This window comes from Phasianus colchicus, chromosome 16 (genome assembly GCF_987193195.1).
Source record: "Phasianus colchicus chromosome 16, bPhaCol1.hap1.1, whole genome shotgun sequence".
Taxonomy (NCBI): Eukaryota; Metazoa; Chordata; class Aves; order Galliformes; family Phasianidae; genus Phasianus; species Phasianus colchicus.
In genome coordinates, this window is record NC_143451.1 from 4359996 (window position 1) to 4384301 (window position 24306).

The window sequence follows — 24306 nt, forward strand, 5'->3', positions numbered from 1 at the left end:
GGCGCTGAGGGGGATGGGCCGACGGTGGCCGGCGAGGGTCGATCCGCGAAAGCGTTCGCACGGCGCTCCTCCCACCTCCCAGTACTCACAGACGCCCCGTACACAGTAAGAGCGCGATTCGAGCTTGCCCTCAAATACCATTACGTTTATTAAATTATAAAATCAGAAGCTTTAAAATTTACCGTATAAAATAATCACAGGTATGAACAGCGAAGGAAGAAAAAAAAAACACCCAAAAAAACAAAAACAAAACAAAAAAAAAACAACCCAAAAAAACCGAAAATCGGATTTCCTCCGACTTGACCCGAAATAAAGAAGGTAAAAGCCCTCCCCGGCCAACGCGGCTCCAGCACCGCACCAAAGGCCGGAGGAGGATTATTGCTTCGGTCGGGCGGCGCAGCACCGCCGGGCGCGGCGGGACGCGGGGGGCTGCGGGCACCCGGTGCGGGGACGGAACGATCCTGGAGCCCTGCGTGTGTGTGTGTGTGTTAGTGAACACAGGGGGACGGGGGTGGCCCTGAGCACCTGCAGGCAGTCGCTGCACGGCTGAGGTTGGAGGCAGCTCGGGGTCACTGCTGCTGCGCCGCCCCAGCAGAGCCGCCCAAAGCAGGGCGCAGCTCCGAGGAGACCCTGCAGCTTTTGGGCAGCCCGTGCCAGGGCTCCGGCACCGCACAGCACAGCAGTGCTGCCCGACGGGGGCTGCCGTGCTCCGGGTTGTGCCCAGAGCCGTCGCTGAGAGGAGCCCGGCTGTGCCCTCTTTGTGCCCTCTCTTCAGATATTTATGGGCAGGGATGAGATCCCCTGAGCCTGCCCCAGCTGCACAGCCCCAGCTCTCACCCTCTCCTCCCAAGAGAGGTGCTGCAGTCCCTTCAGCCTCTTGGTGACTGGACTGGCTCCAGTACACCCAGGGCTCTGTTGCACTGGAAGACCCAGAACTGGATGCCACGCTCCAGGTACAGCCTCATCAGTGCTAAGCAGAGGGGAATGATCGTTTCTCTGGACCTGCTGGCGCTACTCGCCTGATGAAACCAAGAACTGTCAGCTTTCTTAATGGCATGGACACACTGCTGACTGTTGAACAACCTGCTGTCCACCAGGACCCCCCAGGGGCCTTTCCAGCTGGGCACCCCCAGCATGCGCTGGTGCCTGGGGCTGATCCTTCCCTGGTGCAAAGACAGAGGCTGGATTAAGAGGCAGACTAATTAGGCAAAGACTGGATTAATTGCAAGAAGTTAAAGTGCAGAGCTGAGCAGAATGCTGGCTGCTACTGAAAGCAAAGAAATAAATGTTTCCTATAAACTTGGAAGTGTTATCCTTTGTCAATAGCTCTTTCCTCCCCAAAGGATAGCTGGCTTTGCAGACCAGTTCTGAGCAGTACACACACCAGCCAGGAGCAACGCATTGTGAACCTTCACCTTCCCCAGTTAGAAAGATTAAATACACCACACGTGGTGTTTGATCCCAGAGTGGGAGGATATGCACCAATTACTGGGGTCACAGTTGTATGGAAATTAGTCAGCTTGCAGAGAGCCAGACCACAGGCTGCAACAAAAACACATGAACATCAGCATCTTAACTATCTTAACTCCAGCATAGAAAAGGAGACCTTTGTACAGTCCTAAGCTGTTCTCCCTCAGCCATCCTCCATGGCTGGAATAAACAGGCAGAGAACCATGTATTTGAGCCCTTATCTATATAATAAGGATGGGCAAAGACTACTTTCCTAATTGCCAGTTCTGTTTCTGGTCTTGCTTTCTTACATCTCAGTGCCCTCCAATAAGGCTAAGGTGAGACAAATGACCCCAAAGCGACTAAAGCTACCTTGGGAATTCATGGAGGTGGCTCTTGGAGGGACTGAGACACTGCCAATGGCCTGAGAGCAGCTGTGACTGCAGCACTCTCAGCCTCTCAGCCACAACTGGCCAAGCGCAGGGGTGGCACAGCTCCAATGTGATGGATGCTGTATGCAAGCACAGGAAAGGTGCTGGGTGCAGCACACTTTCAAAGCACATTAACAAACCTGCCATAAGACCATACTGTGCTCAGATGACTGCAGGACTGAAGCATGCCTTCAAGCTGGAGCTGCTCTAGAGCCCCGAGTTCCAGCTCAGCACAGGTTGACCCCAACACAGATACAGAGTGAACTCTTGCTGTCCAAAGGTGCAGGAACTGGGGGTAGTGTAACTAATTTAACTTGCAAGTGAATTGCCACAGCCCACCAACAACCATGCTGGAGTCCTTAGAGACATTGCCACCTATGTTAGGCTGGGCAGAGCTCCTGCACCCACAAAAGAAAGGAAGACAGCAAATACCTGAACATGAAAAGAGGAAAGGGAACTGTACAGTAGCCTAGCTCCTTCCAGATGAACTAAAAGGGACAAAAGGAAAACTTAGACTAAACTCGCACTGCTATGTGTTTCACAGTTCTGAGGCAGATGCTTCCGATGCTCTTGCATACACCCACAATTTTTTCACATTTTTGGAAAGTCTGATCCTAAAGTTAGGGCCCAAGTTCGGGTCTTGTTCATCCCCTCCAGAATCAGGACTAGGTAAGAGCAGCATCACTTTTGTTTCACAAAGAGAGGGGCTCTAGACTCACATAGGATACAGCAACTAAGGACCCAGGGCATGCTGAGATCAGCTCCTCCCTTTTAGCACCAAGAGCACTCAAAAGCATCTACCTCTAGGTCAGGGGCAGAAGAAGTCTGTTCTTCTCCTGACAAAGCAAATTTTGATTACAGGATAGCAGGGGAAATCTCTGTCCCACAGAACTCTGCTAAGAGAGTGAATGCAAGGAAGAGTCCTGCAGTTTCTGGCTCCTGGGCAGCATGGGCTGAACCCAAGCCTTATTGATACAGTAGAAAGGGAAGATGGGTTGGCAATTTCCCCCAGGGCCATGGGGGAGGTGGTGGGCAGACTACTCCTTGATTTGGAACCACGAAGAGCCTGCCCCATCCCAGCAGAAAAGCGGAGGGGGCCTCAAACTTGCCTTCACAAGACAAGCCCACCGTCTTCATCTTTATATCCAGTCTAGATATCTGTGCTGCCCCAGACAGTGAAAGAGCACATAAGGTAGCCCGTGTGCTACAGAGGGGCAGCCCAGGCTGGCCTGGCAAAGAGCAACCTTACCAGCCCTTCACCTCTGGGACACGGAGCCAAGCAGTTCAGGTGACAGCATAGAGCTCCTCACGGTCATTCTGGCAGATCTGATAGCGACATGTGAGCTTCTGTGACCAGGCCCAGGGCTTCTTATGCTTGTCCCGAGGTGGAAGCAGGAAAGCAACACTGCCAGCCACCAGCACGTGCCAGATGCTGTGAGTGTAGTAATAGTTCTCATTGGTTTCCATGAACGCATATACTGAGATGGCGATGAAAGCCAAGGTGATCCCTGGGAGGAGGTAGAAAACCCATCGCTTCCACGAGGAGGGGTAGCAGTGTCTGCGCTTCACTCCGTGATAAACCTGGAGGTGTGAAAGCACAGAAGGGTTAAAGTTTTCACAGCAAGAGAGTATACCTCTGGAAAAATTCAGTCTCCCTCCATCTTGGGCTCATGTGCAAGACCCCGCATCCAGATGTGGCACCATAACCCAGCAGGCAGAGGGCAATGCTGATACCACAATTCCTGTCCAGGGCATAGGCAACAACCAACCATTCTGACACGACACTCCAGCCACCAGTGCGATCTGAATTGGAGCTGCAGCTGCAGGGATCCATAAGCAGGGGATTTCTCACATATTGGAAGGATGGGAGGTAAATTCCTTGCCCTGCATTCTGTCCAACAGGGTGTTTCAAGAAAATCAGGTCTGTGTTTGGATGGGTTGGCATTTTCTCTGCCACCATTTTCTCTGGAGGAGAGCAAAAGGCAGCAGGTTATCTGCCTGTCATTACTTACCCATGCTGAGATCATGATGATGAGGGCAAACAGGCAGGGACCCATCATGTTCCACACCCCTCTGCGATCCAGCTGCAGGGACATGGCGATTAGAAGTGACCCCAGGACAAAAAGAACCTATGAATGAGAGAACACCACTAACATCAGCAGCTTATCCTCTGCCACTGCACGGCTGGCCATGCCAAAGGCCTAAAACAGAAAGAATTTTATTTCCTGGTTGGCCCAGTCCTGTGTGCATGCACGATTCAGGAGCACCGCCTTTAGAAGGAGAAACTAGAGGATCCACAAATCTTTCACCTCAGCCCCTCCAGGGCCCAGTACCTACAAACAAGCATTCAGGTTCACAGTGCAAGGTCCTAAGATAAAACAACACTGGGTTAAAAATTAGAGTGGCGTTAGAGTGGATGACAGTCTTGTTGCCTAGTCAGGCTATCTAGGGAACCCAGCAAGCAGCAGAGGAGCTGCTGTATGTGCTGTGTTACCGAAGTGCTGCCACAAGAGGGCACAGCACGGCCACCTGTGGCTCGGCTGGCTCACGCCTGGCCCTGCAGCACAAGAGTACCCACAATGAAATCTTGCACTCACATATTTCAGAATCTTCTTCACCCGGGACATGCACAAAATCGTCACCCAGATGGACACCACAGAGCCCAAGAAGTCACAATACTGTAGTGTGTCGTAGTCCATAATGCACATCACTGCGATGCCTGGCTGGTCACATGCATGGTAGAACTGGAAGAAAAACAAAGGCTAACATGAATCCAGCACAACACACAGCTTTATGTAAAGAAGCAGAAGAATTTTTAGCCAGGATCCCTCCTGGCAGTACTCCCAGGAAGCTCCACTAAAGCAGCCCAGCATTGCAGAAGGCAGCTGGAGAGCAACCATCAACCCGTACCCTCCCAGCATTATGCTGGGTTCTTATCTCGGTTCCCTGGGGTCCACTCCCAAATGGGAGCACCTGCAGCGTGGGTAGAAGAACCCAGTGCAAGTAACACTTTATTCAAGCTCTGAAGGGGCACGACATGTTCATGGAGGTGTATGTCCAATATCCTAGAAGGATCTTGTGGAGCTCCGGGATGGACTGCTCCACCAAAGCCTTTAGTCCAACGCAGCAGGCATTGGACTCAATGCTCCCCAAATTCCTGATGCTAATGGCAAACTGGCAGGAGACCTGACAAAAGTTAATCCGTACCGTGGAGAAGAACATGGTGTAGGTGTAGACTGAGGCCTCCACCAGGTAGTATCGATAAACAGCAACCGCTATTGCTGGCAGGAACATGAGGTTACTCAGCGTGAGCAGGAGGGTGGCCAGGTTCTGTGCACCAACAGACTGGGCCTTGGTATCGTCTGTGCAGCTCCACCCGCTCCAACCTGCAGAGCAGAGAGGTCTGTGTGGATCTCATGGCTTACCCTGTACTCCTGCAGAATGCAGCAGGAGCCTGGAACACTTCAGAAGGTGTTCTCACCCCAGAAATATCCCGAGCCTTGTCTCCACTACCCTAGAAGGCAGCACATCAGGAGGAGGAAGGACAAACAGATGTGACCCACTGGGAGCCCATCAGACACCCAGCATCTGGGGCAGCTCGCAGACAGACTGCTGTTTCACTGAGGACCCAAACAGTGTTTACACTAAGCAGCTGACTTGTTTTGATGTTTGCAATTGCTGTCTAATGTGCTCTGCTGCAGCAGCCCTGCTTGCTAATATGCTCTGTCAGCCACTTTAATTTTAATTACTTTTTTTAAATTCAAGATTAGGATGTCCATGCTCTCCTTTTGGAGAAAGGTCAATCACAGGGCAGCCTGGGTACATGCAGGCACTCCACAATCATCAAGAAGAGTTAATAGTAGAATCCATCCCATTAAAATGCCATGAGAATCAAACCCAGCAGCTCTGTCCCCTTCCCCCTGCTGTCCCTGCAGAGCCCACAGGAGGCTGCTCTCTTTCAGTTTATTTCTGGGTCATGAAAATTCAGCTGGGGCATTTTGCTCCAAGTGATTCAGCAGAAAGCTGTCCTCAGCCTGATTCCTCATTTCCCCTGGGGTGCTGTATGCTTCCCAGAACATGGCACGCTTTGAGGAAATTAGGATGTCATTCTCTGTCACAATCTAAGCCTAGCAGCAGAACTGGACAAGACAGCAAGGGTGTCCTGGACCAGGTCCAAAGCAGCAGTGAACCACGTTTCACCTTGCCCTTCTGCTAAGAACAGATACAAGGATCCATCCAGGCACAGAACAGCTATCATCTTTCCCAAGCTAGTGACTCCTGCCCAGTTCTCTCATCTCATTATAATTAGCAGCTGACACAAATGTGCCTCCTCCAGGGGCACCTCTGAGCATAAGGGTTGGCTTGCATCCTGGCTCTTGGCACGAGACAGAGCACCACAGCAAATCATGGAGATTGCCAGCCCGTCTCATCACATCCTGTACCAGGACACTACGTCATAAACTGCCCTGAGAGACACAGGTTCTGATGCTGATACTTCCAGGCAGCCCTGCCAGCATCCTGATCTCTTTGGGGATGCTCAGAAGCACATCTCAAGGCCACTGGGGACTCAAAGCTGGGGACTCAAAGCTGGAAGTAAAATTATCATTCAGTTGAAAGTTGTCTTCAGCTTGATTTACTGTTCCCCATGTGGCGCTTCCCAGAATCTGACACTCCTCAGGGAAATCAGGACACTGCCCATAGAAGGCATCACTGGTACAGAGGGCACTTTGGGCAGGCACTGTGATTCCAGGCTGTGACAGCTGTGACAGTCCTGACTCTGCTGTTTAAACAACATGGAAGAATGTGGCCTTCCCTTGGGGGAAGATAGCAAGGCCTCATAGGAAAATGCACTCACCAGCTTTACAGCTGCAGCCAGCATAGAGGTAGCCGTGTCTTCTCAGGAGGCTGCACTGTCCATATGGCCCACAGTCATTGAAGCAGGGGGTGAGGTATGCTATGACGGTCACTTTGGCTTCTGCGGTGTTACATTCACTGCAATTACAACAGGCTGTTGGTACCCTGGCCATTCTGGGCATCCTTGTGCACAGAAGTACTCTGCTTGAGGGATTCTGAAAGCTCTTGGCCTCACTGTGCCCTGCCAGCAGGCTGCTCCCACTCGCATGAGCTCTCTCTGATTTCAGCAGAGGGACCCTCACACCTGTGGATCTGCTTCATCGCTTCCAAGAGAAGAGACTCCTTCTCTACTCAGACTGCCAACCCATGTACAGGCAGGCCTCAACTCTTCCACAGACTGCTATAACAGTCTCAGATTCTCATGACTGGTCCTCAGACCCAGCAATTGACAGCACCATTCTACAGAGCATGCTTGGCTCCTTATACAGATGAATCACCAGGAAGGCAAACTGCTAGACTATGAGAGCAACTGCGTGCATTTCAAAGACCCCTTGAGGAAGTAACAGCATTCTGATTTACAACACTGCTCTCTCCAATTTATCACCTCAACACGCATCTGGGAAAGCTCATGCAAGCAGACTCTGCCACCCACATGCAGTCAGCGTGAGACACAGTAGGTCAGCACCAGACAAGCTGCTTGAGGGGCTTATCAGAGAGCAGCACTGCCACTCACCTCCTCCCTTCCCCTCTGTAGCCACTGCCTTACAGTTACCACACGTACTGAGCCTGCAGCAGAAGGCAGGACAGTGGGAGGCATTTGGTGTTGCTTATGTGAGACAAGGGCAGCAACACCAGGAGGTACAGTGCTTTGCCTCAGCCTCAAGGCTGGATAACACACCAGACTCACCTCTGGCCCTTTGGGCAGATGAGCTGTAAGGAAAGGAACCAGTCATCTGTCTGTGGGTACAGGACAATCAGCATTGCTTCTGCAGAGGACGTGCTCAGACTCAGAGGGTAGCCCTGGAAGAAAGCTTGAAGAGAAGAGAGTGCTATGCCAGAACTTGGGGAGAAGGGCCAGCAGCAATCCTCGGCTGAGACCAGCTGCACAGAAATCAGATATTCCTACAGCTCCTTATTCCCATCCTCACAGGACCCTGAGATGTTGAAAGAACCTGCCTGGACAGCACAAGGCACATGGAACAGCCTGTTTGCTTTCCTCTGGGGAGGCCTCGCTGCAGCCTTCCAATATTTGAAAGGAGCATATAAACAGGAGGGAGAACAACTGTTTACATGGGTGGATAGGGATAGGATAAGGGGAAATGGTTTTAAATCGAGACAGGAGAGGTTTAGGTTAGATATTAGGAGAAATTTTTTCACACAGAGGGTGGTGAGGCACTGGAACAGGTTGCCCAAGGAGTTGTGGATGCCCCATCCCTGGAGGTATTCATGCCAGGCTGGATGTGGCTCTGGGCAGCCTGGTCTGCTGGTTGGTGACCCTGCAATAGCAGGGGGGTTGAAACTAGGTGATCACTGTGGTCCTTTTCAACACAGGGCATCCTATGATATGATTCTATGATTCTAGTCCTCCAATGCAGAGTTCAGCTTCTCTGCAGTAAGGTCCTGACTAGCCCCAAACCTGCCAACAAGACTACAAGAGTCTCAGTTGCTAACCACAGTTATGGTTTAATTGATGGAGCCTGGCTCCTGGTTCCAGATTAGCATCCGCACCCTTATACTGGGCACTTGCCAGAACTGAGTGATGGCAGCCTTAGGAGGGCTTGTGCCAAAATAATCTTCCCCAAAACACCACACAAAGGATTTGAGTCAGTTAGCACCTCCTAAAAGCAAAGATCTAAAAGCTTAGTCCTGAGATTCTGTAGCTGAGCTGGTGGTGATTGTCAGTGGCTCTCATACCTGTGCTGCAGTTCTGCGTGATATTGAGAGACAGCACCGGCGAAGCAGCACTCACACATGCAACCACAGTGGCATTGGCCTGGCTCAGCGACGTCTGTGCAAACAGAAAAATATCCCAATCAGAGCACTTCAATGCCACCTCCCACAGCCTATTAATCTCTCACACTGCTCACAATCTATGGGAGCAGCAGGTGATAGTAAAACCTGCTGATCAAAGTCATCCATCAATCCCCAGCTCTTTCTGGGCAAACCTGCATTCACCTCACCCTGCCCTGTCACTGCATTGTATTTTTTTTTGCTGAAAGGCACAGGAAAAATGTTTCCCAGGGAGACTCATGGCTGGAAATGCCTCCCAGATGGAATATTTACACCAGCACATCACTTCAGCACAAATTCATGGTGGTAGAAATAGGAGGCAGATGGACATCAGGGCTGAGCCGTGCTCCAGCTCACTGGAGGGCATTAACTAGCCCTTGCAACAAGCTTCCTACACACGCTTTCAGAGAACTAATTTCTAAGTGCCAACAAAGGAGTTGGGAATCAGTGACTCAGATAGGAAATCCCTGGGTTTCCCTATCAGTCTGCTCTCCTGGCAACAACACTCTAGGCTTCCGTGGAGGAGATGAAAAGCAGCTGTATCTCTATTTCCTCCGCCACCACATTCTTGTGAGGTGGGGCATTTGATTTGGAACTGGCAAGCAGTAAATGATGTAAATACCAAAAACAGGACAAGAGGGCTTTGCAACATCAAGAAAGAAAGAGAAAGAAAGGAAAATAGTCTCAATGGTACCTACAACCTCTCGAATTTACCCAGGAGTTGGGACAAGGACAAGCACTGCAAAGAGAAGACAATCACATGAAGAAGCCTACTGCACCTTGTTAAGGAGGAGATTCACCACAAGGGAACCCCCACTATCCATGCCACTGTTCAAGTTGAGGATGAGGAGGGTTGGGGAGATGGAGTACACAGCTACACTGGGACCATTCAAGAGCCTGTACCGCACAGACACCACATCCAGGTCCTCACGAACAACAGGCTGATTCTGGAGGCAGAAACTCCTCTGATCAGAAGTGTTGCGCAAAGCCATTCCTGTAGATGGAGTGGGACTCCCTGGTCCAGAAGCAGCCTGGCTCTGGTTTAGGCTGCTGAAGTTAAGGAATGAACTGGTACTTCCCGGTCTACAATCTGTTAAGCAGAAAAAGGGAGAGGAATCAGCACAGTCAGGACTAGCACCTCAATAGGGCCCTAGTAACTTCAGATCTTCATGTTATAGCATAAACTGTGGGGTATTTCAGCTGGTTCAGGCACTTCAGAATTTGCTACAGACCCTGAAAGGCACCAACCTTTGCCAGGGAGACCCTAGTATCAGCATCCAAATGTGGGACACTGAGAAAAGCCAGACAAATGGTACTGCAGGTGACAATATTCTGGAGCTGCTGAGAAACAGCTGGGAAGCAGAGGAACTGGAGAAGGGATAATACACAGCATCATAACACATCAGTGTACCCAGCAGACAGGGAATATTCACTAGGCATTGACTGAGCACAGCATTTAACCATCCCAGAAACAGAGGCTGCAAAAAAGGCTCTAGTTGTTTCTCAGCCCTGGGCATACAAGGCTAGGCGAAAGAGATAAGCTAACTCAACACCAGCTACAGGCACAAAACACAAAGTTACAGTGACTGGAACCAAACATGACAGTTAAATCTCACTGCTGGAGCCTGCCTGTAGTTCCCAGAGACTCTAATGCCCCTCTCTGCTGCCCCTCTCTAGGCTGCCAGTGCCAGGCCCTAGTCAAAGCATACTTCTAAAAATGCATCTAGCTGGTGAGCTCCAAGGTTCCAACCATCAAAACTGGGATCACTGTCATGTTACAGGACAACACAAAGGTGCCTATGACAGCCACAGGACCTTGTGACCTCCTGAGGCATGTGGAATTGTGACATGTCATTACAACCCAAATTACCCTAAGTAAACCTCCATGAGATGGATTTCTGTCTGAAGCCTGTTTATGGCCAATAAACAGTCAACACACCAATGGAGGCTAGTGTAATTCTGAGTAGATGCACTCCCCATGAGATTTTAAACCAGACACTGCTTTCTCAAACATCCTTTGGAAAATATCATTTCTTTGGAGATCCTAAACTTCTCAGGCATTTCCAAAACAGACAGGTCTTGGCTGAATATTAGAGCCTGCTCTTTTAACCCCGAGCAACAACTTGATCTTAGCCCCTCAAGATTATATCCAGGCAAACAGCAGGCTGGAGAACACGGGACACTAAGCCATTCACACAAAGGCACAAGAGACATAACAGACACAAAATTCTCTCTGGTCTGTCCCCCACACGGCTAGAGAAAATGGAAGCTCACCTGTGAAAGAAGCCAGCATCTCCAATGACACACTGGCATTGGCAGTACCAAGACTCTCCACCATGATCTGCAACCACTTCTCCCAAGGGAGTGAATCCAGGCTTACACTGCAGTTCACATTCCCTGTGCAGGTGATGATCCTCTGGAAGGACTGTGGCAGTGTGATTGAGCCCAGCACTACCCGCACAGCGCATGCTTTCCGCTCACTTGTCATGCAGTTTCGAAGCTCAAACCACATTCTGGCAGTGTACTTGGGAACAAAAACCCTGCAGGAAGAGGAACCAGCAACTTGCACAATTTGTACTCTGAACAAAGGGCATCTACAGCCCACCACAGAGTCCCAGTGGCTTTGTGACAAGACCTAGAATGCCCCAATTTGCGTTGTGAATATCATTCCAAGGACAGGGGTCTCTAGGAGCTAACAAATTCCCATAGCCAAACCTTTAAGTCTACCTGCAAAAAGTCAGAGAAGGGCCCTCACGTGCGTTGCCCATACAGACCTCATCACCCTGCCACATGGAGCTGGTTAAAGGCCCTCCAGTTCCAGAGCACAGTCCAATCCAGAATGGAAACAACAGTGGCTTACCCTAAGCAGCACCAGTGAGAAATCTGATCCTCCCACCTACAGCCCCAAGTGTTTCCAGCCGCTGCTCTCACTCACTTGACATGCAGTGGCTTAGCAGGTGAGACGATGGTTTGTGGCATGGCAACACCAGGCTCCAGAACAGGTATATCAGTGAGTCTAAGCACAAACATATCTGCCTGAAACATATAGGTGCATGGAGTGGAGAAACCCTGCAGGAGGGGAGAGCAGACTGGTCAGATGTGGCAAGACACACTGGACAGAGTATGCTGGCTGTATGAGATGTTCATCAGAGCCCTTACCTTCACTTCAATTCTGCCAGCGGCCTCGGGGAGATGTGCAGCAATGAACCAGTCTCCTGCAGCAGGGGTAGTGATGTTCACAAAGGTGGTGTTTTGCACTGTGCTGCTCAGAGTGATACTGATGTTATAGGAGGGACGGACGGTTGCGTTCGCAGGAAAATGAGTGCCCAGTGGATTAATTACAGGAGGGGCTCCATAGCGAAAGTGCCTTCAAGAGAAACCAGAATCCAAATAAAAAAGGGATGTCAATACACATGCAAGATAAACTGGAATATGAACTCATTAATAGATACCCAGGTTGGCCTGAGATCAGAGGGGGTGCAGGCTAGAAATAACCCACATTTTAAGTGGAGCACAGAGCCATCATTTTCATTCGGTGAGGACTGGCTGGCATTACCTTATCTTGGACTTATTCAGAGATTGATTTAACTTGGCTGCTTATTAAGATAAGGATTTACATCATTCCATCAAGCCTGAAAGCAAATTTCCGTAACACTTACTTAGGTTAAGCCCCCATCACAAAACTGGTTTTTTTAAAAAACAAACAAACAAACAAACAAACAACAACCATCAGCAAATTCCCTGTATAGCCAGCTAGGCTAAACCGTCAATTAAGAGCTTTCTTTTTATAGCTAAGATCTGCGTCTTCCCTATTTCCTCCCCTAAGGAGGGCAGACAGATTAAAACACACTCACCAAGGAAGGCCTTTGTGACTGACTTCAGAACACAAGTGCTTCTGCTTTCAAGATAAGTATCTCAAAATTTGAAATACCAGAAAAGTAGGCAGCTACATAATACAGGAGGCATTTATTTAACCTTTCTGGGATGCAGAAAGCACAATTGCTTTGGATCCTCTCAAGCCCTTTGCTGCTCTGCCACATCCTCTGGTAACATGCACAGGATCCTAACAGGTACAGAAAGATCCAGGAACACCTTTGTTTCTGAAGAGCAACAACAGCCTCACTGTGAAGCCCTCTCCAGAGTTTCTAAGGCCCCTCTCAGACACTGCATTTGACAGCTCCTTGATCCACTGGTAACATGAAATGCTCCAAGAGGTTAAAAACCACAGATGCAGTGCTAATGTAACATTAAGAAATGATGCTTGCTCCAATTGGTGAATGAATTCACAGCCTCCTGTGAACAAACAACTCCAGTCGTGAGTGACAAGGACAAAGAAAAGATAAGAAAGACTGCATGTGCACACACTGCTGAGGGGACATACATACACTGTGACCTCCATGCTGGTGCACTCAGGTTCTTTCCCCCTGGATGCCTGCAGGAGCCAGCGAAGCAGCACGGTATCTTCTGGCACGTGGAAGTGGAAGACCTTGGCGTTCCCATACCAGCTGTAGAAGGACAGCCTCTGTGCACTCTGTGAGAAATACTCGGAGACGAACAGGGAGCCTGAAAGGGAGAGAGAGCACAGCAGCTGCTGGGGTGGCTGGGAGCAGGGTGCACTGCTACAGACACCCATGGGAGCACACAAGAATTTTAACGTCACTGGAGAGGAGCCCTTCATGTCCTCGATTTCTCAGCTCCATTCCAATACAACCAGAGAGCACTAAAAGAGCCTTAGCCAGCTCCACAAAACGTGGTGTGAAGATGACAGCCAGAGCCGTGTCTGGATCTTTTTGTGCTGAGCACTTGCACTCACTGGCCTAAGACACGTTTTGTACAACACACTGTCCCTGTACCATGCACCATGATGAAAATCCACTCGCTGCAAACATAACTTTGCTCTCAAAGATACACCTCACAGACATGCATACCTGGAAGGAAGGCTGCTGGAATAGTGACAGCAGCCCCAGCATAAGGACTGTGCAAAAGGACAACAGTGAAAAGTGCCATAGGACTAACTGGAGCCTTCATCCATCCCTCTGCCCAGTTATGCCTACAGATCGCTCCCAGCCTGCAGATCATTCAACATGCACAACTACACTGCTGTCATTGTCAGCAAGAAACCAACCAGACTACAATCAGGGATAGAAAAGAAATGCAATATCAGGATTGGGTCCAGGGCAAAACCATACTAGGAATGGAGCCAAGGCCATTTTGTCCACCAGCAAATGAGCTTCCTTCCAGTCAGCAAGGTGAAGAATTTGCCTTCACATCTCTACCCAGCCCTCCCTGATGCTTCTTTTCTACTCTGGAATTCTGTGAAACGGAGAGAAACTGTGGTAGCTCTCAGACTCAGAAGTGCCATTTGATCAGAAAATAAAGCAGCAAGTGTTGTGTAGCTTGTCTTCAACTCATGCTGCTCAGGGTCATGTGGAAACACGCAGGACACAGCTGAGTTTCAGTGAGGTGCCAGAAAAAGTGGAAAAAAGCACTCCTCGGGCAAGAGCAGAGCCTTGGGTTGTGCTTCGTGCCAAGAGGAAACTAATCCGAGCAGGAAATACAATTCATGCCCCAGAGCAGGATGCATGCTGACCTGAACACACGGCGCTGCAAAGAGACAGAAATAGTCATGATGGGTTTAATTTCTTGGCAAATTACCAAGCTAAAGCCTCCAGGCACATTGCAAACCCAACTGAGAAAGGAGGAAACAGGAAAGCAAGAAATACCAGCCACACAGCTTTCACTGCTGTCAAAGAATAAGTCAACAGGAGGATTTACTCTCCAAGGAAAAGGGTGCTAGCAGAACACCACAGCCACTGGCTGCCCCAGCTGATGTCCTGTGCCAGAGCCCACCCAGGGCAGCACAAACTCCTCACAGAGCAAAGCACAGCACATGGGCAGTCCTTGCAGGGTTAGGTCACTCTCTGGGCCAGTAAAGAGCAGATACCACTGAAGGGACCCTTCAAGCAAACACAGATGTGATGCCAGTGCAGTGTGTGGGCTCCTACAGACAAGAGTGGAGGCAGGAAATCAGCTGTGCTCTCCTACAAACCCTGTTTTATTTCATGCATAGGAACTACAGAAGAGAGAAGCCTTTAATCAGCAGCTTTTTTGCACCCAGTGGCACTCTGCATACACACAGCGTATTCATTTCTGGATGTCCATGGTGACATTTGGGTGCCAGCACAAGCCAAGGGTAGACAAAGACAGTAGTAAAGCCTGGACAGCCGTGGTCCTGCCCAAAGGTCACACTGGACAGCCTGATCAGTGATGAACTGTTCTGCCAGCACCCAACAAAACCTGTTTCAGCTCTCCAGCCACGCTCTGCATGGCCAACAGCACCCATCAGCAGCTCCTCACCCTCAAAGGGCCACAGAAGCAGAAGAATAACTTATGAGGTTTTTTAGGGAGGAGTAGAGGGCTGGCAGGCTGCAAAATGAGGAAGTCAAATGTAGGTTATATGAAGGATGGGTCAGTTTTACTGACTGAGGTGAGCTGTAGTTACAGCCCAAGGGAATGGCACAGACTCAGGCACAGCATGTGACAGCTGACAAGGTGAACACCTGAGCCTGCAGCGTGGACAAAGTTCAATGGCACGGTTCTGCTTGGTGAGAACCTACCAGGGCTCCACTCACAGGCTTTGCTATGCTGGGCACCCAGGAAACAAGATGAATTGATTCCTGCTTCACCCTCAGCCTGGGTTGAGAAGGAAATGTTACATGCAGATAAAATAGATTATTAGTAAAGCCAGAAAGACAGGTCATGTGCAAGTGAGGCATGTGCTCCTGCTCCCTATTTGCACTGAGTGTGCATTCGAATATTGCTGTGCTCTGTATGTGCCTGTTTCTACCCTGTTCTGCACACTCTTCAGAAGCACAGCAACACCTGGGAAGTCAGACCTGACCATCCAGCAATGCTCACAGCTCTTAGGAATGAACAACTTGTGAAATCCCTGTGGGAAAGGACAGAAACAACATAGTTTGACACTGAACAACAGCTTCCTTCTAAAAGTTTCAAACAGATGATGCAAAAAGCAGACAAGATTTTAAGAAAACAAACAAAACATGAGGAGAATCACAGATGCACAGAGGAGACACATTCTTTGAATTTCTGAGTAAAGAACCACCTGCAAGAGCTTGGATTTGTTCATCCAAAGATTATCTCATTCTACATCCAGACATGTCGACTGCTGGTTTCAGAGCTCCCCATGAAAAGGACAAGGTCCCAGTTTCAGAGCAGATGCAAGCATCTCTGGGGCTTCAGAAGAGCCAGCACTTCACAAGCCAGCAGGCTCAACCCTGTGCAAAGCTTAGGTCAAGCAGCAGTTCTAAAGGGACATAAAGAGTGCAAGAAAACCCTGAATACAGCTACGCAAACTGTACTCAGCTATATCAATCTGACTCAAGACGAGAGATGACTGTGGCAGGGTTTTTTTGTGCTATTTATAACGTAACCCACGTCAAAACCCCATCTTTATGTATCCCAGGACTCTTCACTCCTCTCAGGAGGACCTGATCCTTAACAGCTCTCAGACCCAAGGTGGCATTCCCCTGATCTGGCAGGGTGACGCCAAGAAGAACCCAATATCACACCCTGAACACAGGGGAGGTTCCTCAGGGCTGGGAACCCACCAGGCAGGATGCCGGAGCAGGGCTGGCCTGGGGCAAAGCAACATCTCAGCCTGGCGCCAGCAGCTCCCTGAGCAGGCTATTTGAAGTGCAGCATGATAACCACCCTCAGCAGCTGATAACCACAGTTACAGACACCTACCTCCACATCAGGGTGAAGAGAGCACACAACCACACTTTTCCAGCAGCACAACCAGCTGCTGGCTCTCCGCAGGACAAGGCACAGCCATTGACAAGCACAGGTCCCCAGCAGAGCCCTGCCATGCACACAGCAGAAGCCCCGGGCTCACTGCCACAAGGAGCAGCCCTTGCACCTCCAAAACCACTGCACCTGCTTCCAGCCCACCTGGAGCCCGCTTCTGCCCATCCATCCCAACATGTCACCTGAGAAACAAAACGACCACCACACACAGAGGGGAAAATCTTAAGAGTCACAGGATGGCTTGGGTTGGAAAGGACCTTAAGGATCATCTAGTTCCAACCCTGTGCTGTGGGCTGGCTGCCCATCACTAGATCAGGCTGTGCAGGGCCCCAGTGCTTGGCCCCCCATGCATCCCAGGATGGTGCACCCACAGCTCTCTGGACAGCAGTGCCAGGGCCTCAGTATCTCTGAGTAAAGGATTTCTTCCTAAAATCTCACCTAAATCTCCCCTCTTTCAGTTTAAAGCCATTCCCCTTTCTCCTATCACCATCAAGCCATGTAAAGTCAGTCCCTCTCTTGCTTACAAGCTCTCTTCAAGCACTGGGAGGCCACAATGAGGTTTCCCTGTAGCCTTCTCAACCTCCGGGCAGAACAAACCCAACTCTCTCAGCTTTCCTCCATAGGAGAGATGCTGCAGCCCTTCGACCCATCCAGGCTTGGTCTTTGATATCTCCAGGATGAAGCAGCCTGGCCCAGAAGGAGCACAGCACGGCTCTGCTGAGCACAGATGACAGTTTATAGAGCACAGAGCTCAGCAGCTCCCGGCTCCGAGCTCAGGGATCTCACCAGCCCTCACACCGCACTCCACACAGCTTTCTGCCCGCTGTGAAGTAAGGCTCGGCCCTCCGGACCCTCAGCGTGCCCTGTGACAGGGCAGGCCCCTCCATCACACACATCCCATCCCAGCCCCATCCCGCTGCTGCGCACAGCCCGGGTTTCATCCATCCCGACGTGCCGCACGCTGCCCGCGTCCCGGAGCACCAGCGGGGCTCCCGGCGCTCCTCACCTCGGCGCCCCAATTAAACTTTGCCCTCGCCACGATGCGGCCGCAGAGGGACGCGAGGCTCCACCGCCGGCGGTCTCGGGCTGCAGGCTGCAGGCAGCACGGCGGGGACCTACAGCCATCGCCGACCCCGCCCGCCCCTCAGCGCGGCCGCTCGGGGCTCCCGGACGGACAGCGCCGGCCGCCCCCCAGCTCGCACTTACCGGCGCCGGTGCGGTTGCCGCGCCCCGCGGGCAGCGCCAGGAGCTGCAGCAGCAGCGGCAGCAGCAGGCGCAGCGCCGGGCCGGCTCCCCGCGCCATGGCCGCCCGCGCTATCCCGGCATCGCCGCCCGCCGCCAGCCCCGCAGCGCCATCGCCGCCCCGCCGCCGCCGCCGCCTCCCGCTTCCGCCGCCGCCGCCCCGCCCCGCTCCGCCCCCGCGACGGCCGGAGCCGAGCCGGTGCGCGGGGGTTCGCCGGCGGCTGGGAGGTCCCGGCCGTCAGGGAGCGCCGGGGGAGCGCCGGGACGAATGTGGGAGCGGGGGGCGGCCCTCGTGGTGGGGACGGCCCTCGGGACGGCCTTCCGGTCCAGGCCCTGCAGCCCTGACGGCACCGCCGGCCCCGCGGTAACGCCGGGGAACCCGCAGAGCCAGAGCTCGCACGGTCCTGGCGCGTCCCGCCGGCACCCCGGCAGCTCCCGAGACCCCAGGAGGGTGACGTGGGACGGGCTCACAGCCTCGGCGTTGCTCCGAGCCTCTCTCGGAGCCCTCGGGGCACGGCAGGGCACGAATGCTGCCCCGGTGCGGCCGCTCGCAGGCCCGATGCTGGCTCACCTCCAGCCGCCCTCCCTGCGCTGCCCGGGGCTGACCCTGCCCTGCTCCTCTGCCCCGGGAACAGCAAAGCTGGGCAAACAAAGGGCTCGAAGCTCGCCAACATCCTCATCTTCATGTGCTGGGACGTGGCGAGCAGCTCCCCCCCCCGCACTGTGACAGCTCTGCCTCTGTACCTCTGAGCCTCTGCAGTGACACCGGAGCGCACATCACTCACACTGATGTTGCCCCAGCCGCTGTGTACACAGGGAACGGGTTGTTCATCTTTTGCCAGTAAGCTGCTGTGTGCACCAAGGCTGAAAAAATCCCCTTTCCCCACACACCCGCCCCGGCTCAATCACACCTCAGAGCCTGTGCGCTCCTGAGGTCAGCGGCATCTTTTGTAGCCCATCCTGCACAGAGGAACTGTTGTCCTATTGTCACAGGTAGGGTTGGCCTTTAAAGTGAGGACATGATCTCGCTTTTGTTCTGCGTCAAAGAGAATGTCAAGAATTCCCGAGAATGTTTTTTTTGTTTAATGAACCAACAGAAATTCTTTATCTTCCTTGTTTACCATTAAAGCTCCTGCAAATCTCAGGCGTGGGCTACATCTGCAGTTTGCTAATTGGTGTGGGTAAGAGTCTACTGGGGGTTTCACTGGAATTCATGATGATTTTTGCCATGTTTATCCCAGGCAGATAACCCAGCAGCAGTGATATCTGTGCTGCAAACATCCCCGTCTGAAGGTATGATCTATAAAAATAAGTAGTGGTGACTTGTCCAAATTCAGGCAGCTTTAACAATGCTGACCCATGAATTTTGGTAAATATACTTCTACTATTAAAAAAAGACACTCGGCTGCTCGACTGTTGAAGGAGGCATAAAATCTTCCTGACTAAGCAGCTGCACATTTTGTTGTACTGCTTTCCATAAATCCATTGCTGGGTTCCTCCTGGCCATAAGCAGAGAGCACAGAGCTGGCACAGCCTGCTCCTGTAGCCCTGTTTGTCTGGTTCTGGTACAGGCAGTCAAAAAGCAGAGCTGGGTGGGAAACCCTATTCTCCATCCCCCTTCAGCTACAGCCTGGCTGTTTTATGTCTGCCTTGCAGCTCGTTGCCTAAGTGAAATCACAGTGATACAGGATCTGGAAAGGAAGATTACAATGAAGAACTGCATCTCAGGAACATGGATCAAAAATCTGAGAGCTGATCGGATTTATCTTATGTATACTTCAACTCAAGATGGAAATATCAGACTTTGTTCCTCCATTACAGGAGAGTGGTGAAAGGCTTTCCATTGTAGTGTATCACAGAATCACAGATGGCCAGGGTTGGAAGGGACCTCAAGGATCATGAATCTCCAACCCCCTGCCACACGCAGGGCCACCAACCATCCCACCTAATGCTAGACCAGACTGCCCAGGGCCCCATCCAATCTGGCCTTGAACACCTCCAGGGACGGGGCATCCACAACCTCCCTGGGCAGCTGTTCCAGCACCTCACCACTCTCTCCGTAAAGAATTTCCCCCTGACGTCCAACCTAAATCTCCCTTCCCTCAGCTTAAAACCATTTCCCCTTGTCCTGCTGTCACTCACCCTTTCAAAGAGTTGATTCCCCTCCTGTTTGTAGGCTCCCTTTAGGTACTGAAAGGCTGCAATGAGGTCACCCTGCAGCCTTCTTTTCTCCAGGCTGAACAAGCCCAGCTCCTTCAGCCTGTCCTCATAGGGGAGGTGCTCCAGTCCCCTCATCATCTTTGTGGCCCTCCTCTGGACCCTCTCCAACAGCTCCCTGTCTTTCTTGTGCTGGGGGCTCCAGACCTGGACGCAGTACTCCAGATGGGGCCTCACAAGAGCAGAGTAGAGGGGAACAATCACCTCTCTGTCCCTGCTGGCCACCCCTCTTCTGATGGAGCCCAGGATCCCATTTGCCTTCCAAGCCACAAGGGCACACTGCTGGCTCATGTTAAGCTTTTCATCCATCAGGACCCCCAGGTCCTTCTCCACAGGGCTGCTCTCAAGGACCGCTCCTTCCAGTCTGTAGGGATGCCTGGCATTCCTCCGGCCCAAGTGCAAAACTCTGCACTTTGCCGTGTTGAACCTCATCAGGTTCACCCGGGCCCACCTTTCTAGCCTCTTGAGATCCCTCTGAATGGCATCCCTTCCTTCAACTGTGTCAACCACACCACTCAGCTTGGTGTCGTCAGTGTATGGTTAATGTGATCCAGCACTGTCTCAGGACTTTTCTCATTCATCAAATTCATTGCAGGTTTGCCTTTCTTGTTCTGTCCTGGGAGCCCCACCAGTGGCTGGCCAGGCATTGGTTGGCTGTGCAGTTCTGGCCTCTAAATCTATGGACACAGTGCATGCAGAGAGAGTCCTAAGATCAACTGAGTGTCTGAGAGCAAGTGAGATGGACATGGGGCAGCTGCAGTATGATGTTGGTCTGGGAAGACTGAGGTTTGTCAGGAGAGGGCATAGAAAAGGCCTACTTTACTCACTCATAAGGGGAGTGTGGATCTGGTGCTCAATGGATTCTGCAGTGCTGGAATTAGAGGCCATCGATGAGTCCAGTAGATTGGTTTGAAACGGATAAAAGGGACTTCATGTGAGGCAGAGAGGGAGAATGAACTTCTGGAACCTGCTGCCACAGGATGCTGTAGAACCAAATGGGGTCAGCAGGTTTATAAAGGGATGAGCAAATCATGAACAACAGGTCAATAAACAGATGCTGAAGGCAACATGCAGGAACTTATTCTCTGAAATCATTTACTGCTGCTACAGGTGTTGGAGGACCACAACCTCAAAAGAAGAGGCTTGTGTGCTCTCCCCAGTGCCATCTCCTATTGCTGAACACAGCACTGAGTGAGATGAACCAACCATCAGGTCCAGCAGAGCATTTCTTATGTTTGCTGTGTCAACATCCCTAAGCATATTCAGATCATCTCAGGTGGCTGGAGTGTGGTAGAAAGATAGGCAGGAAGAAGTGTCTGCATTTCCATTCTGTATTGAGAATCGGATCAATCCTTAGTGGACAACGTCCAGCAGGCCTGACAGAAAAGTGCTGCTTCTTCATTGAAAGGGGTTGCTAATGGTACAGTCACAGTGGAAACTTGGCTGGATCTGATGACCAAAACACACATGGTCAGTCACACAAAGAAAGTGGGAAAACAGTGTGAGGGAGCTGTGTTAAGTTTCTGCTGTTTGGTTGATGAATGGCTCCCATGCAGCAGTGACAGCCTTGAGAAGGAATTTGTGGCCAGTGTCAAACTACTGCAGGTCTGTTCCACATCCTCTCAGCTGTAAAACCCAAGGCCTGGGTTCTGCCATGGGTATCTCCAATAGCATGGGGTTCAGCATGCTTCATGCCTTCTTGGTCAAAGGGAACTCACAGAATGGGATTTGGGCAGGTCAACTTGGAGGGTGATGAGCAAAAAGTTTTTCTAAGATACTGTTTATGGCATTAAACTTTTTGTGATGGCAACAAAGCACAGACAAGATTTTAAGTTCTGATAATGCTTGTTTTTATCATCCCTGTTCTCTCTAGGGAACCATGCAGCTGATGCTTGATGTGGCTGCTCCACTGGGAGCAGTGTCTGCTTTCAGGAAAGGAAGGAGAGAAAATACTTTAAGTCCTCCATCAAAACTGACATTATGGTGAAGGAATACTGAGCACACAGGGACGTGATCAAAAGACCAAGACAAAAATTCACAAGGGTCTTAAAGCCTAAAAAGAAAATATCCCCTGAGGAAGGTGTTGACGCAGCAGGGACAGGAAAAGTACTCATAGAAGAGAGAAAATAGAGTCAGCCTTCACTAAAATGTCATTTTTGATAAAGGACTTAACACTTAAGGAAGGTAGATAGGTCCTGAAAAGAGTGGATTAAAGTATAGTTCAATCATTTCAGTGTTTTCAGACTGCCTGAAAAAAATTGCCCTTTACCTCAGCAACTGATTAAAGCCATTTCACTCATCAGAATCTTTGAGAAATGGTGGAGGGTGATGAGGTTGCAGAATAAGACAATAGGGTCTATTCTTATTAGCAGGGTAAAAAGTGGAAACCAGGGAACTATAAGGCAGTCAAATTCAATTCAGAACTAACAGTGGGACATTTAATCGAAGTAAGAGATGAGTAATAAGTATTGCTATTGCCAAGAATGAATCATTTCAAATGGGTCTGTTTTCCTTCTGTGACAGATTCCAGTTCTTGGTTCAACATCATTATTCACTGTTCCTTCATCAATAACTTATGTGTTGTAATAGAGAATATACTTATTAAAACCTCAGATGGGTCTGAGCTGGATGGGCTGTGAGCAACCCAAAGCATTGGGTTAAAAATTGTTTGGATATATCAGAGAGAGCAGTTGAATATGGAAAGGCTGACATTTAGGAAAGAAAAACTGGCCAAACCTAAGGCAAACAGGCTGCTTAGACTGGATTTTTTCAGCAAAAGGCCTATAGGTTGCTATTTTTTTTTTTCCTACTGAATGCCAATGTCAGATGAAAACATAGAAGAACCATTTGTAAACATATGATGTTCTCCCTCATCTCTCTAGCAAGAAGATCTCTCAACTGGTATATTACAATCAGCTTTCAGGAAGAAAATCCTGTTTTCCCACTGCTTCTTTGCTAACTGAGGAAGTACGTTTTGAATGGGAAATTCTTGCTAAACTCCTCTAGGATGCTCACCTTCTTCCACAAGTACATATCACCGTGTCCCTTTGCAGGAAGCACTCTCTCCAGGGCCAGCTGTATCCTGGGCTGCATCGGGGGGGGGGGGGTGGGGGGGTGGGGGGGGAGGGAGGGGGAAAGCAGGCCAAGAAGGGAGCGGGGCCAGAGGAGAACCATGAGGATGCTCACAGGACTGGAGCACTTCTGCTGTGAAGAAAGGTTGACAGAGCTGGGCTTGTTCACAGTGGAGAAGGGTCCAGCGAGATCTCATTGCTGCCTTCCAGTACATAAAGAAAGCTGATAAACAGAAGAGAGATCAACTTTTTACATGCGTAGATAGTGATAGGACAAGAGGGAACGGTTTTAAACTAAAAGAGGAGAGATTTAGGTGAGATGTGAGGAGGAAATCTTTCACTTAGAGGGCGGTGAGGAGTTGGCACTGCTGCCTGGAGCTGTGAGTGCCCAACCCCTGGATGTGCCCAAGGCCATGGAGGGTCTCTGGGCAGCCTGAGCTGGTGGGGGCAGCCAGCCCACAGCAGGGTGGAGCTGGGGGCTGTAAGGTCCCTTCCAACCCAACCATTCTGTGATTCTGTCATTCTGTGATTTCTGATTGTGGGAAGAGGGTGAGGAGCCTGTTCCCACACTGCAGACCTTCCTGGCAGCGAGTCTGGTCCCTTGGACAGCATTGGGTTCTGTGCACCCCTCCAAGCCAGCACCAGCACCCCAAAGAGCTCGGGACCTGATGGAAGCCCATCCTGGCCAAGGCTGGAGACTCCAATTCAAGGCTGAACTGGCTGGCTGGCTCTGATAAAGGCAACACAGCTTGAGGCCTCCATCTTGTGGCAGCAGGGACAAGTAGCTGGGACAAAACACACAGCTGTTTGCAGCACAGTGTTTTTTAGCCAGACAGCCAAGACGCTGCTCGCTGCCTCCTCCAAAATACTGCCCCTGCTGAGTCCTACCTGAGGTCACAACAAGGTGTGAGAGCAACTGGAGGCAGAGGTCTGGCAGAGGCAGCAGGGACAACAGCCAAAGCTGGCACACATCTTCCCCCTGCATTGCTCCTGACACTTTTCTATTAATGCACACACATGCAGACATGCTCCATATGTGCTGCCCACTGCTTGCTCCAGCTCCAGGCTGGAGAACATGCATTCCTTTACATGCAGCTTCGCCCCACTTGTGCAAGCACTGCCTTTGCCACGCTCAGGACTGCAAAGATCCCCTGCAGCAAGGTTTGAAGCAGCCCAGATCTGTGCAGGATTTGGCACTGGCTCTT

General features: G+C 50.9%; 1 protein-coding gene across 2 annotated transcripts; it reads right to left on the reverse strand.

Annotated features, from left to right (window-relative positions):
• Window positions 1-22: 22 nt before the first annotated feature.
• Window positions 23-17913, reverse strand: PGAP6 (post-GPI attachment to proteins 6). 2 transcript variants are annotated; one of them, XM_090151595.1, is made up of 13 exons: window positions 17778-17913; window positions 13126-13307; window positions 11904-12111; window positions 11680-11813; window positions 11019-11284; window positions 9524-9834; window positions 8649-8742; window positions 7642-7765; window positions 6736-6872; window positions 5088-5266; window positions 4478-4624; window positions 3893-4009; window positions 23-3461 (listed from the first exon to the last, which is right to left on the reverse strand). In XM_090151595.1, the coding sequence occupies exons 2-13, from the start codon at window positions 13242-13244 to the stop codon at window positions 3165-3167; spliced, it is 2133 nt and encodes a 710-aa protein (XP_090007721.1). In that variant the 5' UTR covers window positions 13245-13307; window positions 17778-17913; the 3' UTR covers window positions 23-3164. The 2 variants fall into 2 exon arrangements, with proteins under 2 accessions (XP_090007721.1, XP_031451078.2); XM_031595218.2 differs by having other exon boundaries at window positions 13130-13307; window positions 17778-17910.
• Window positions 17914-24306: the final 6393 nt, after the last annotated feature.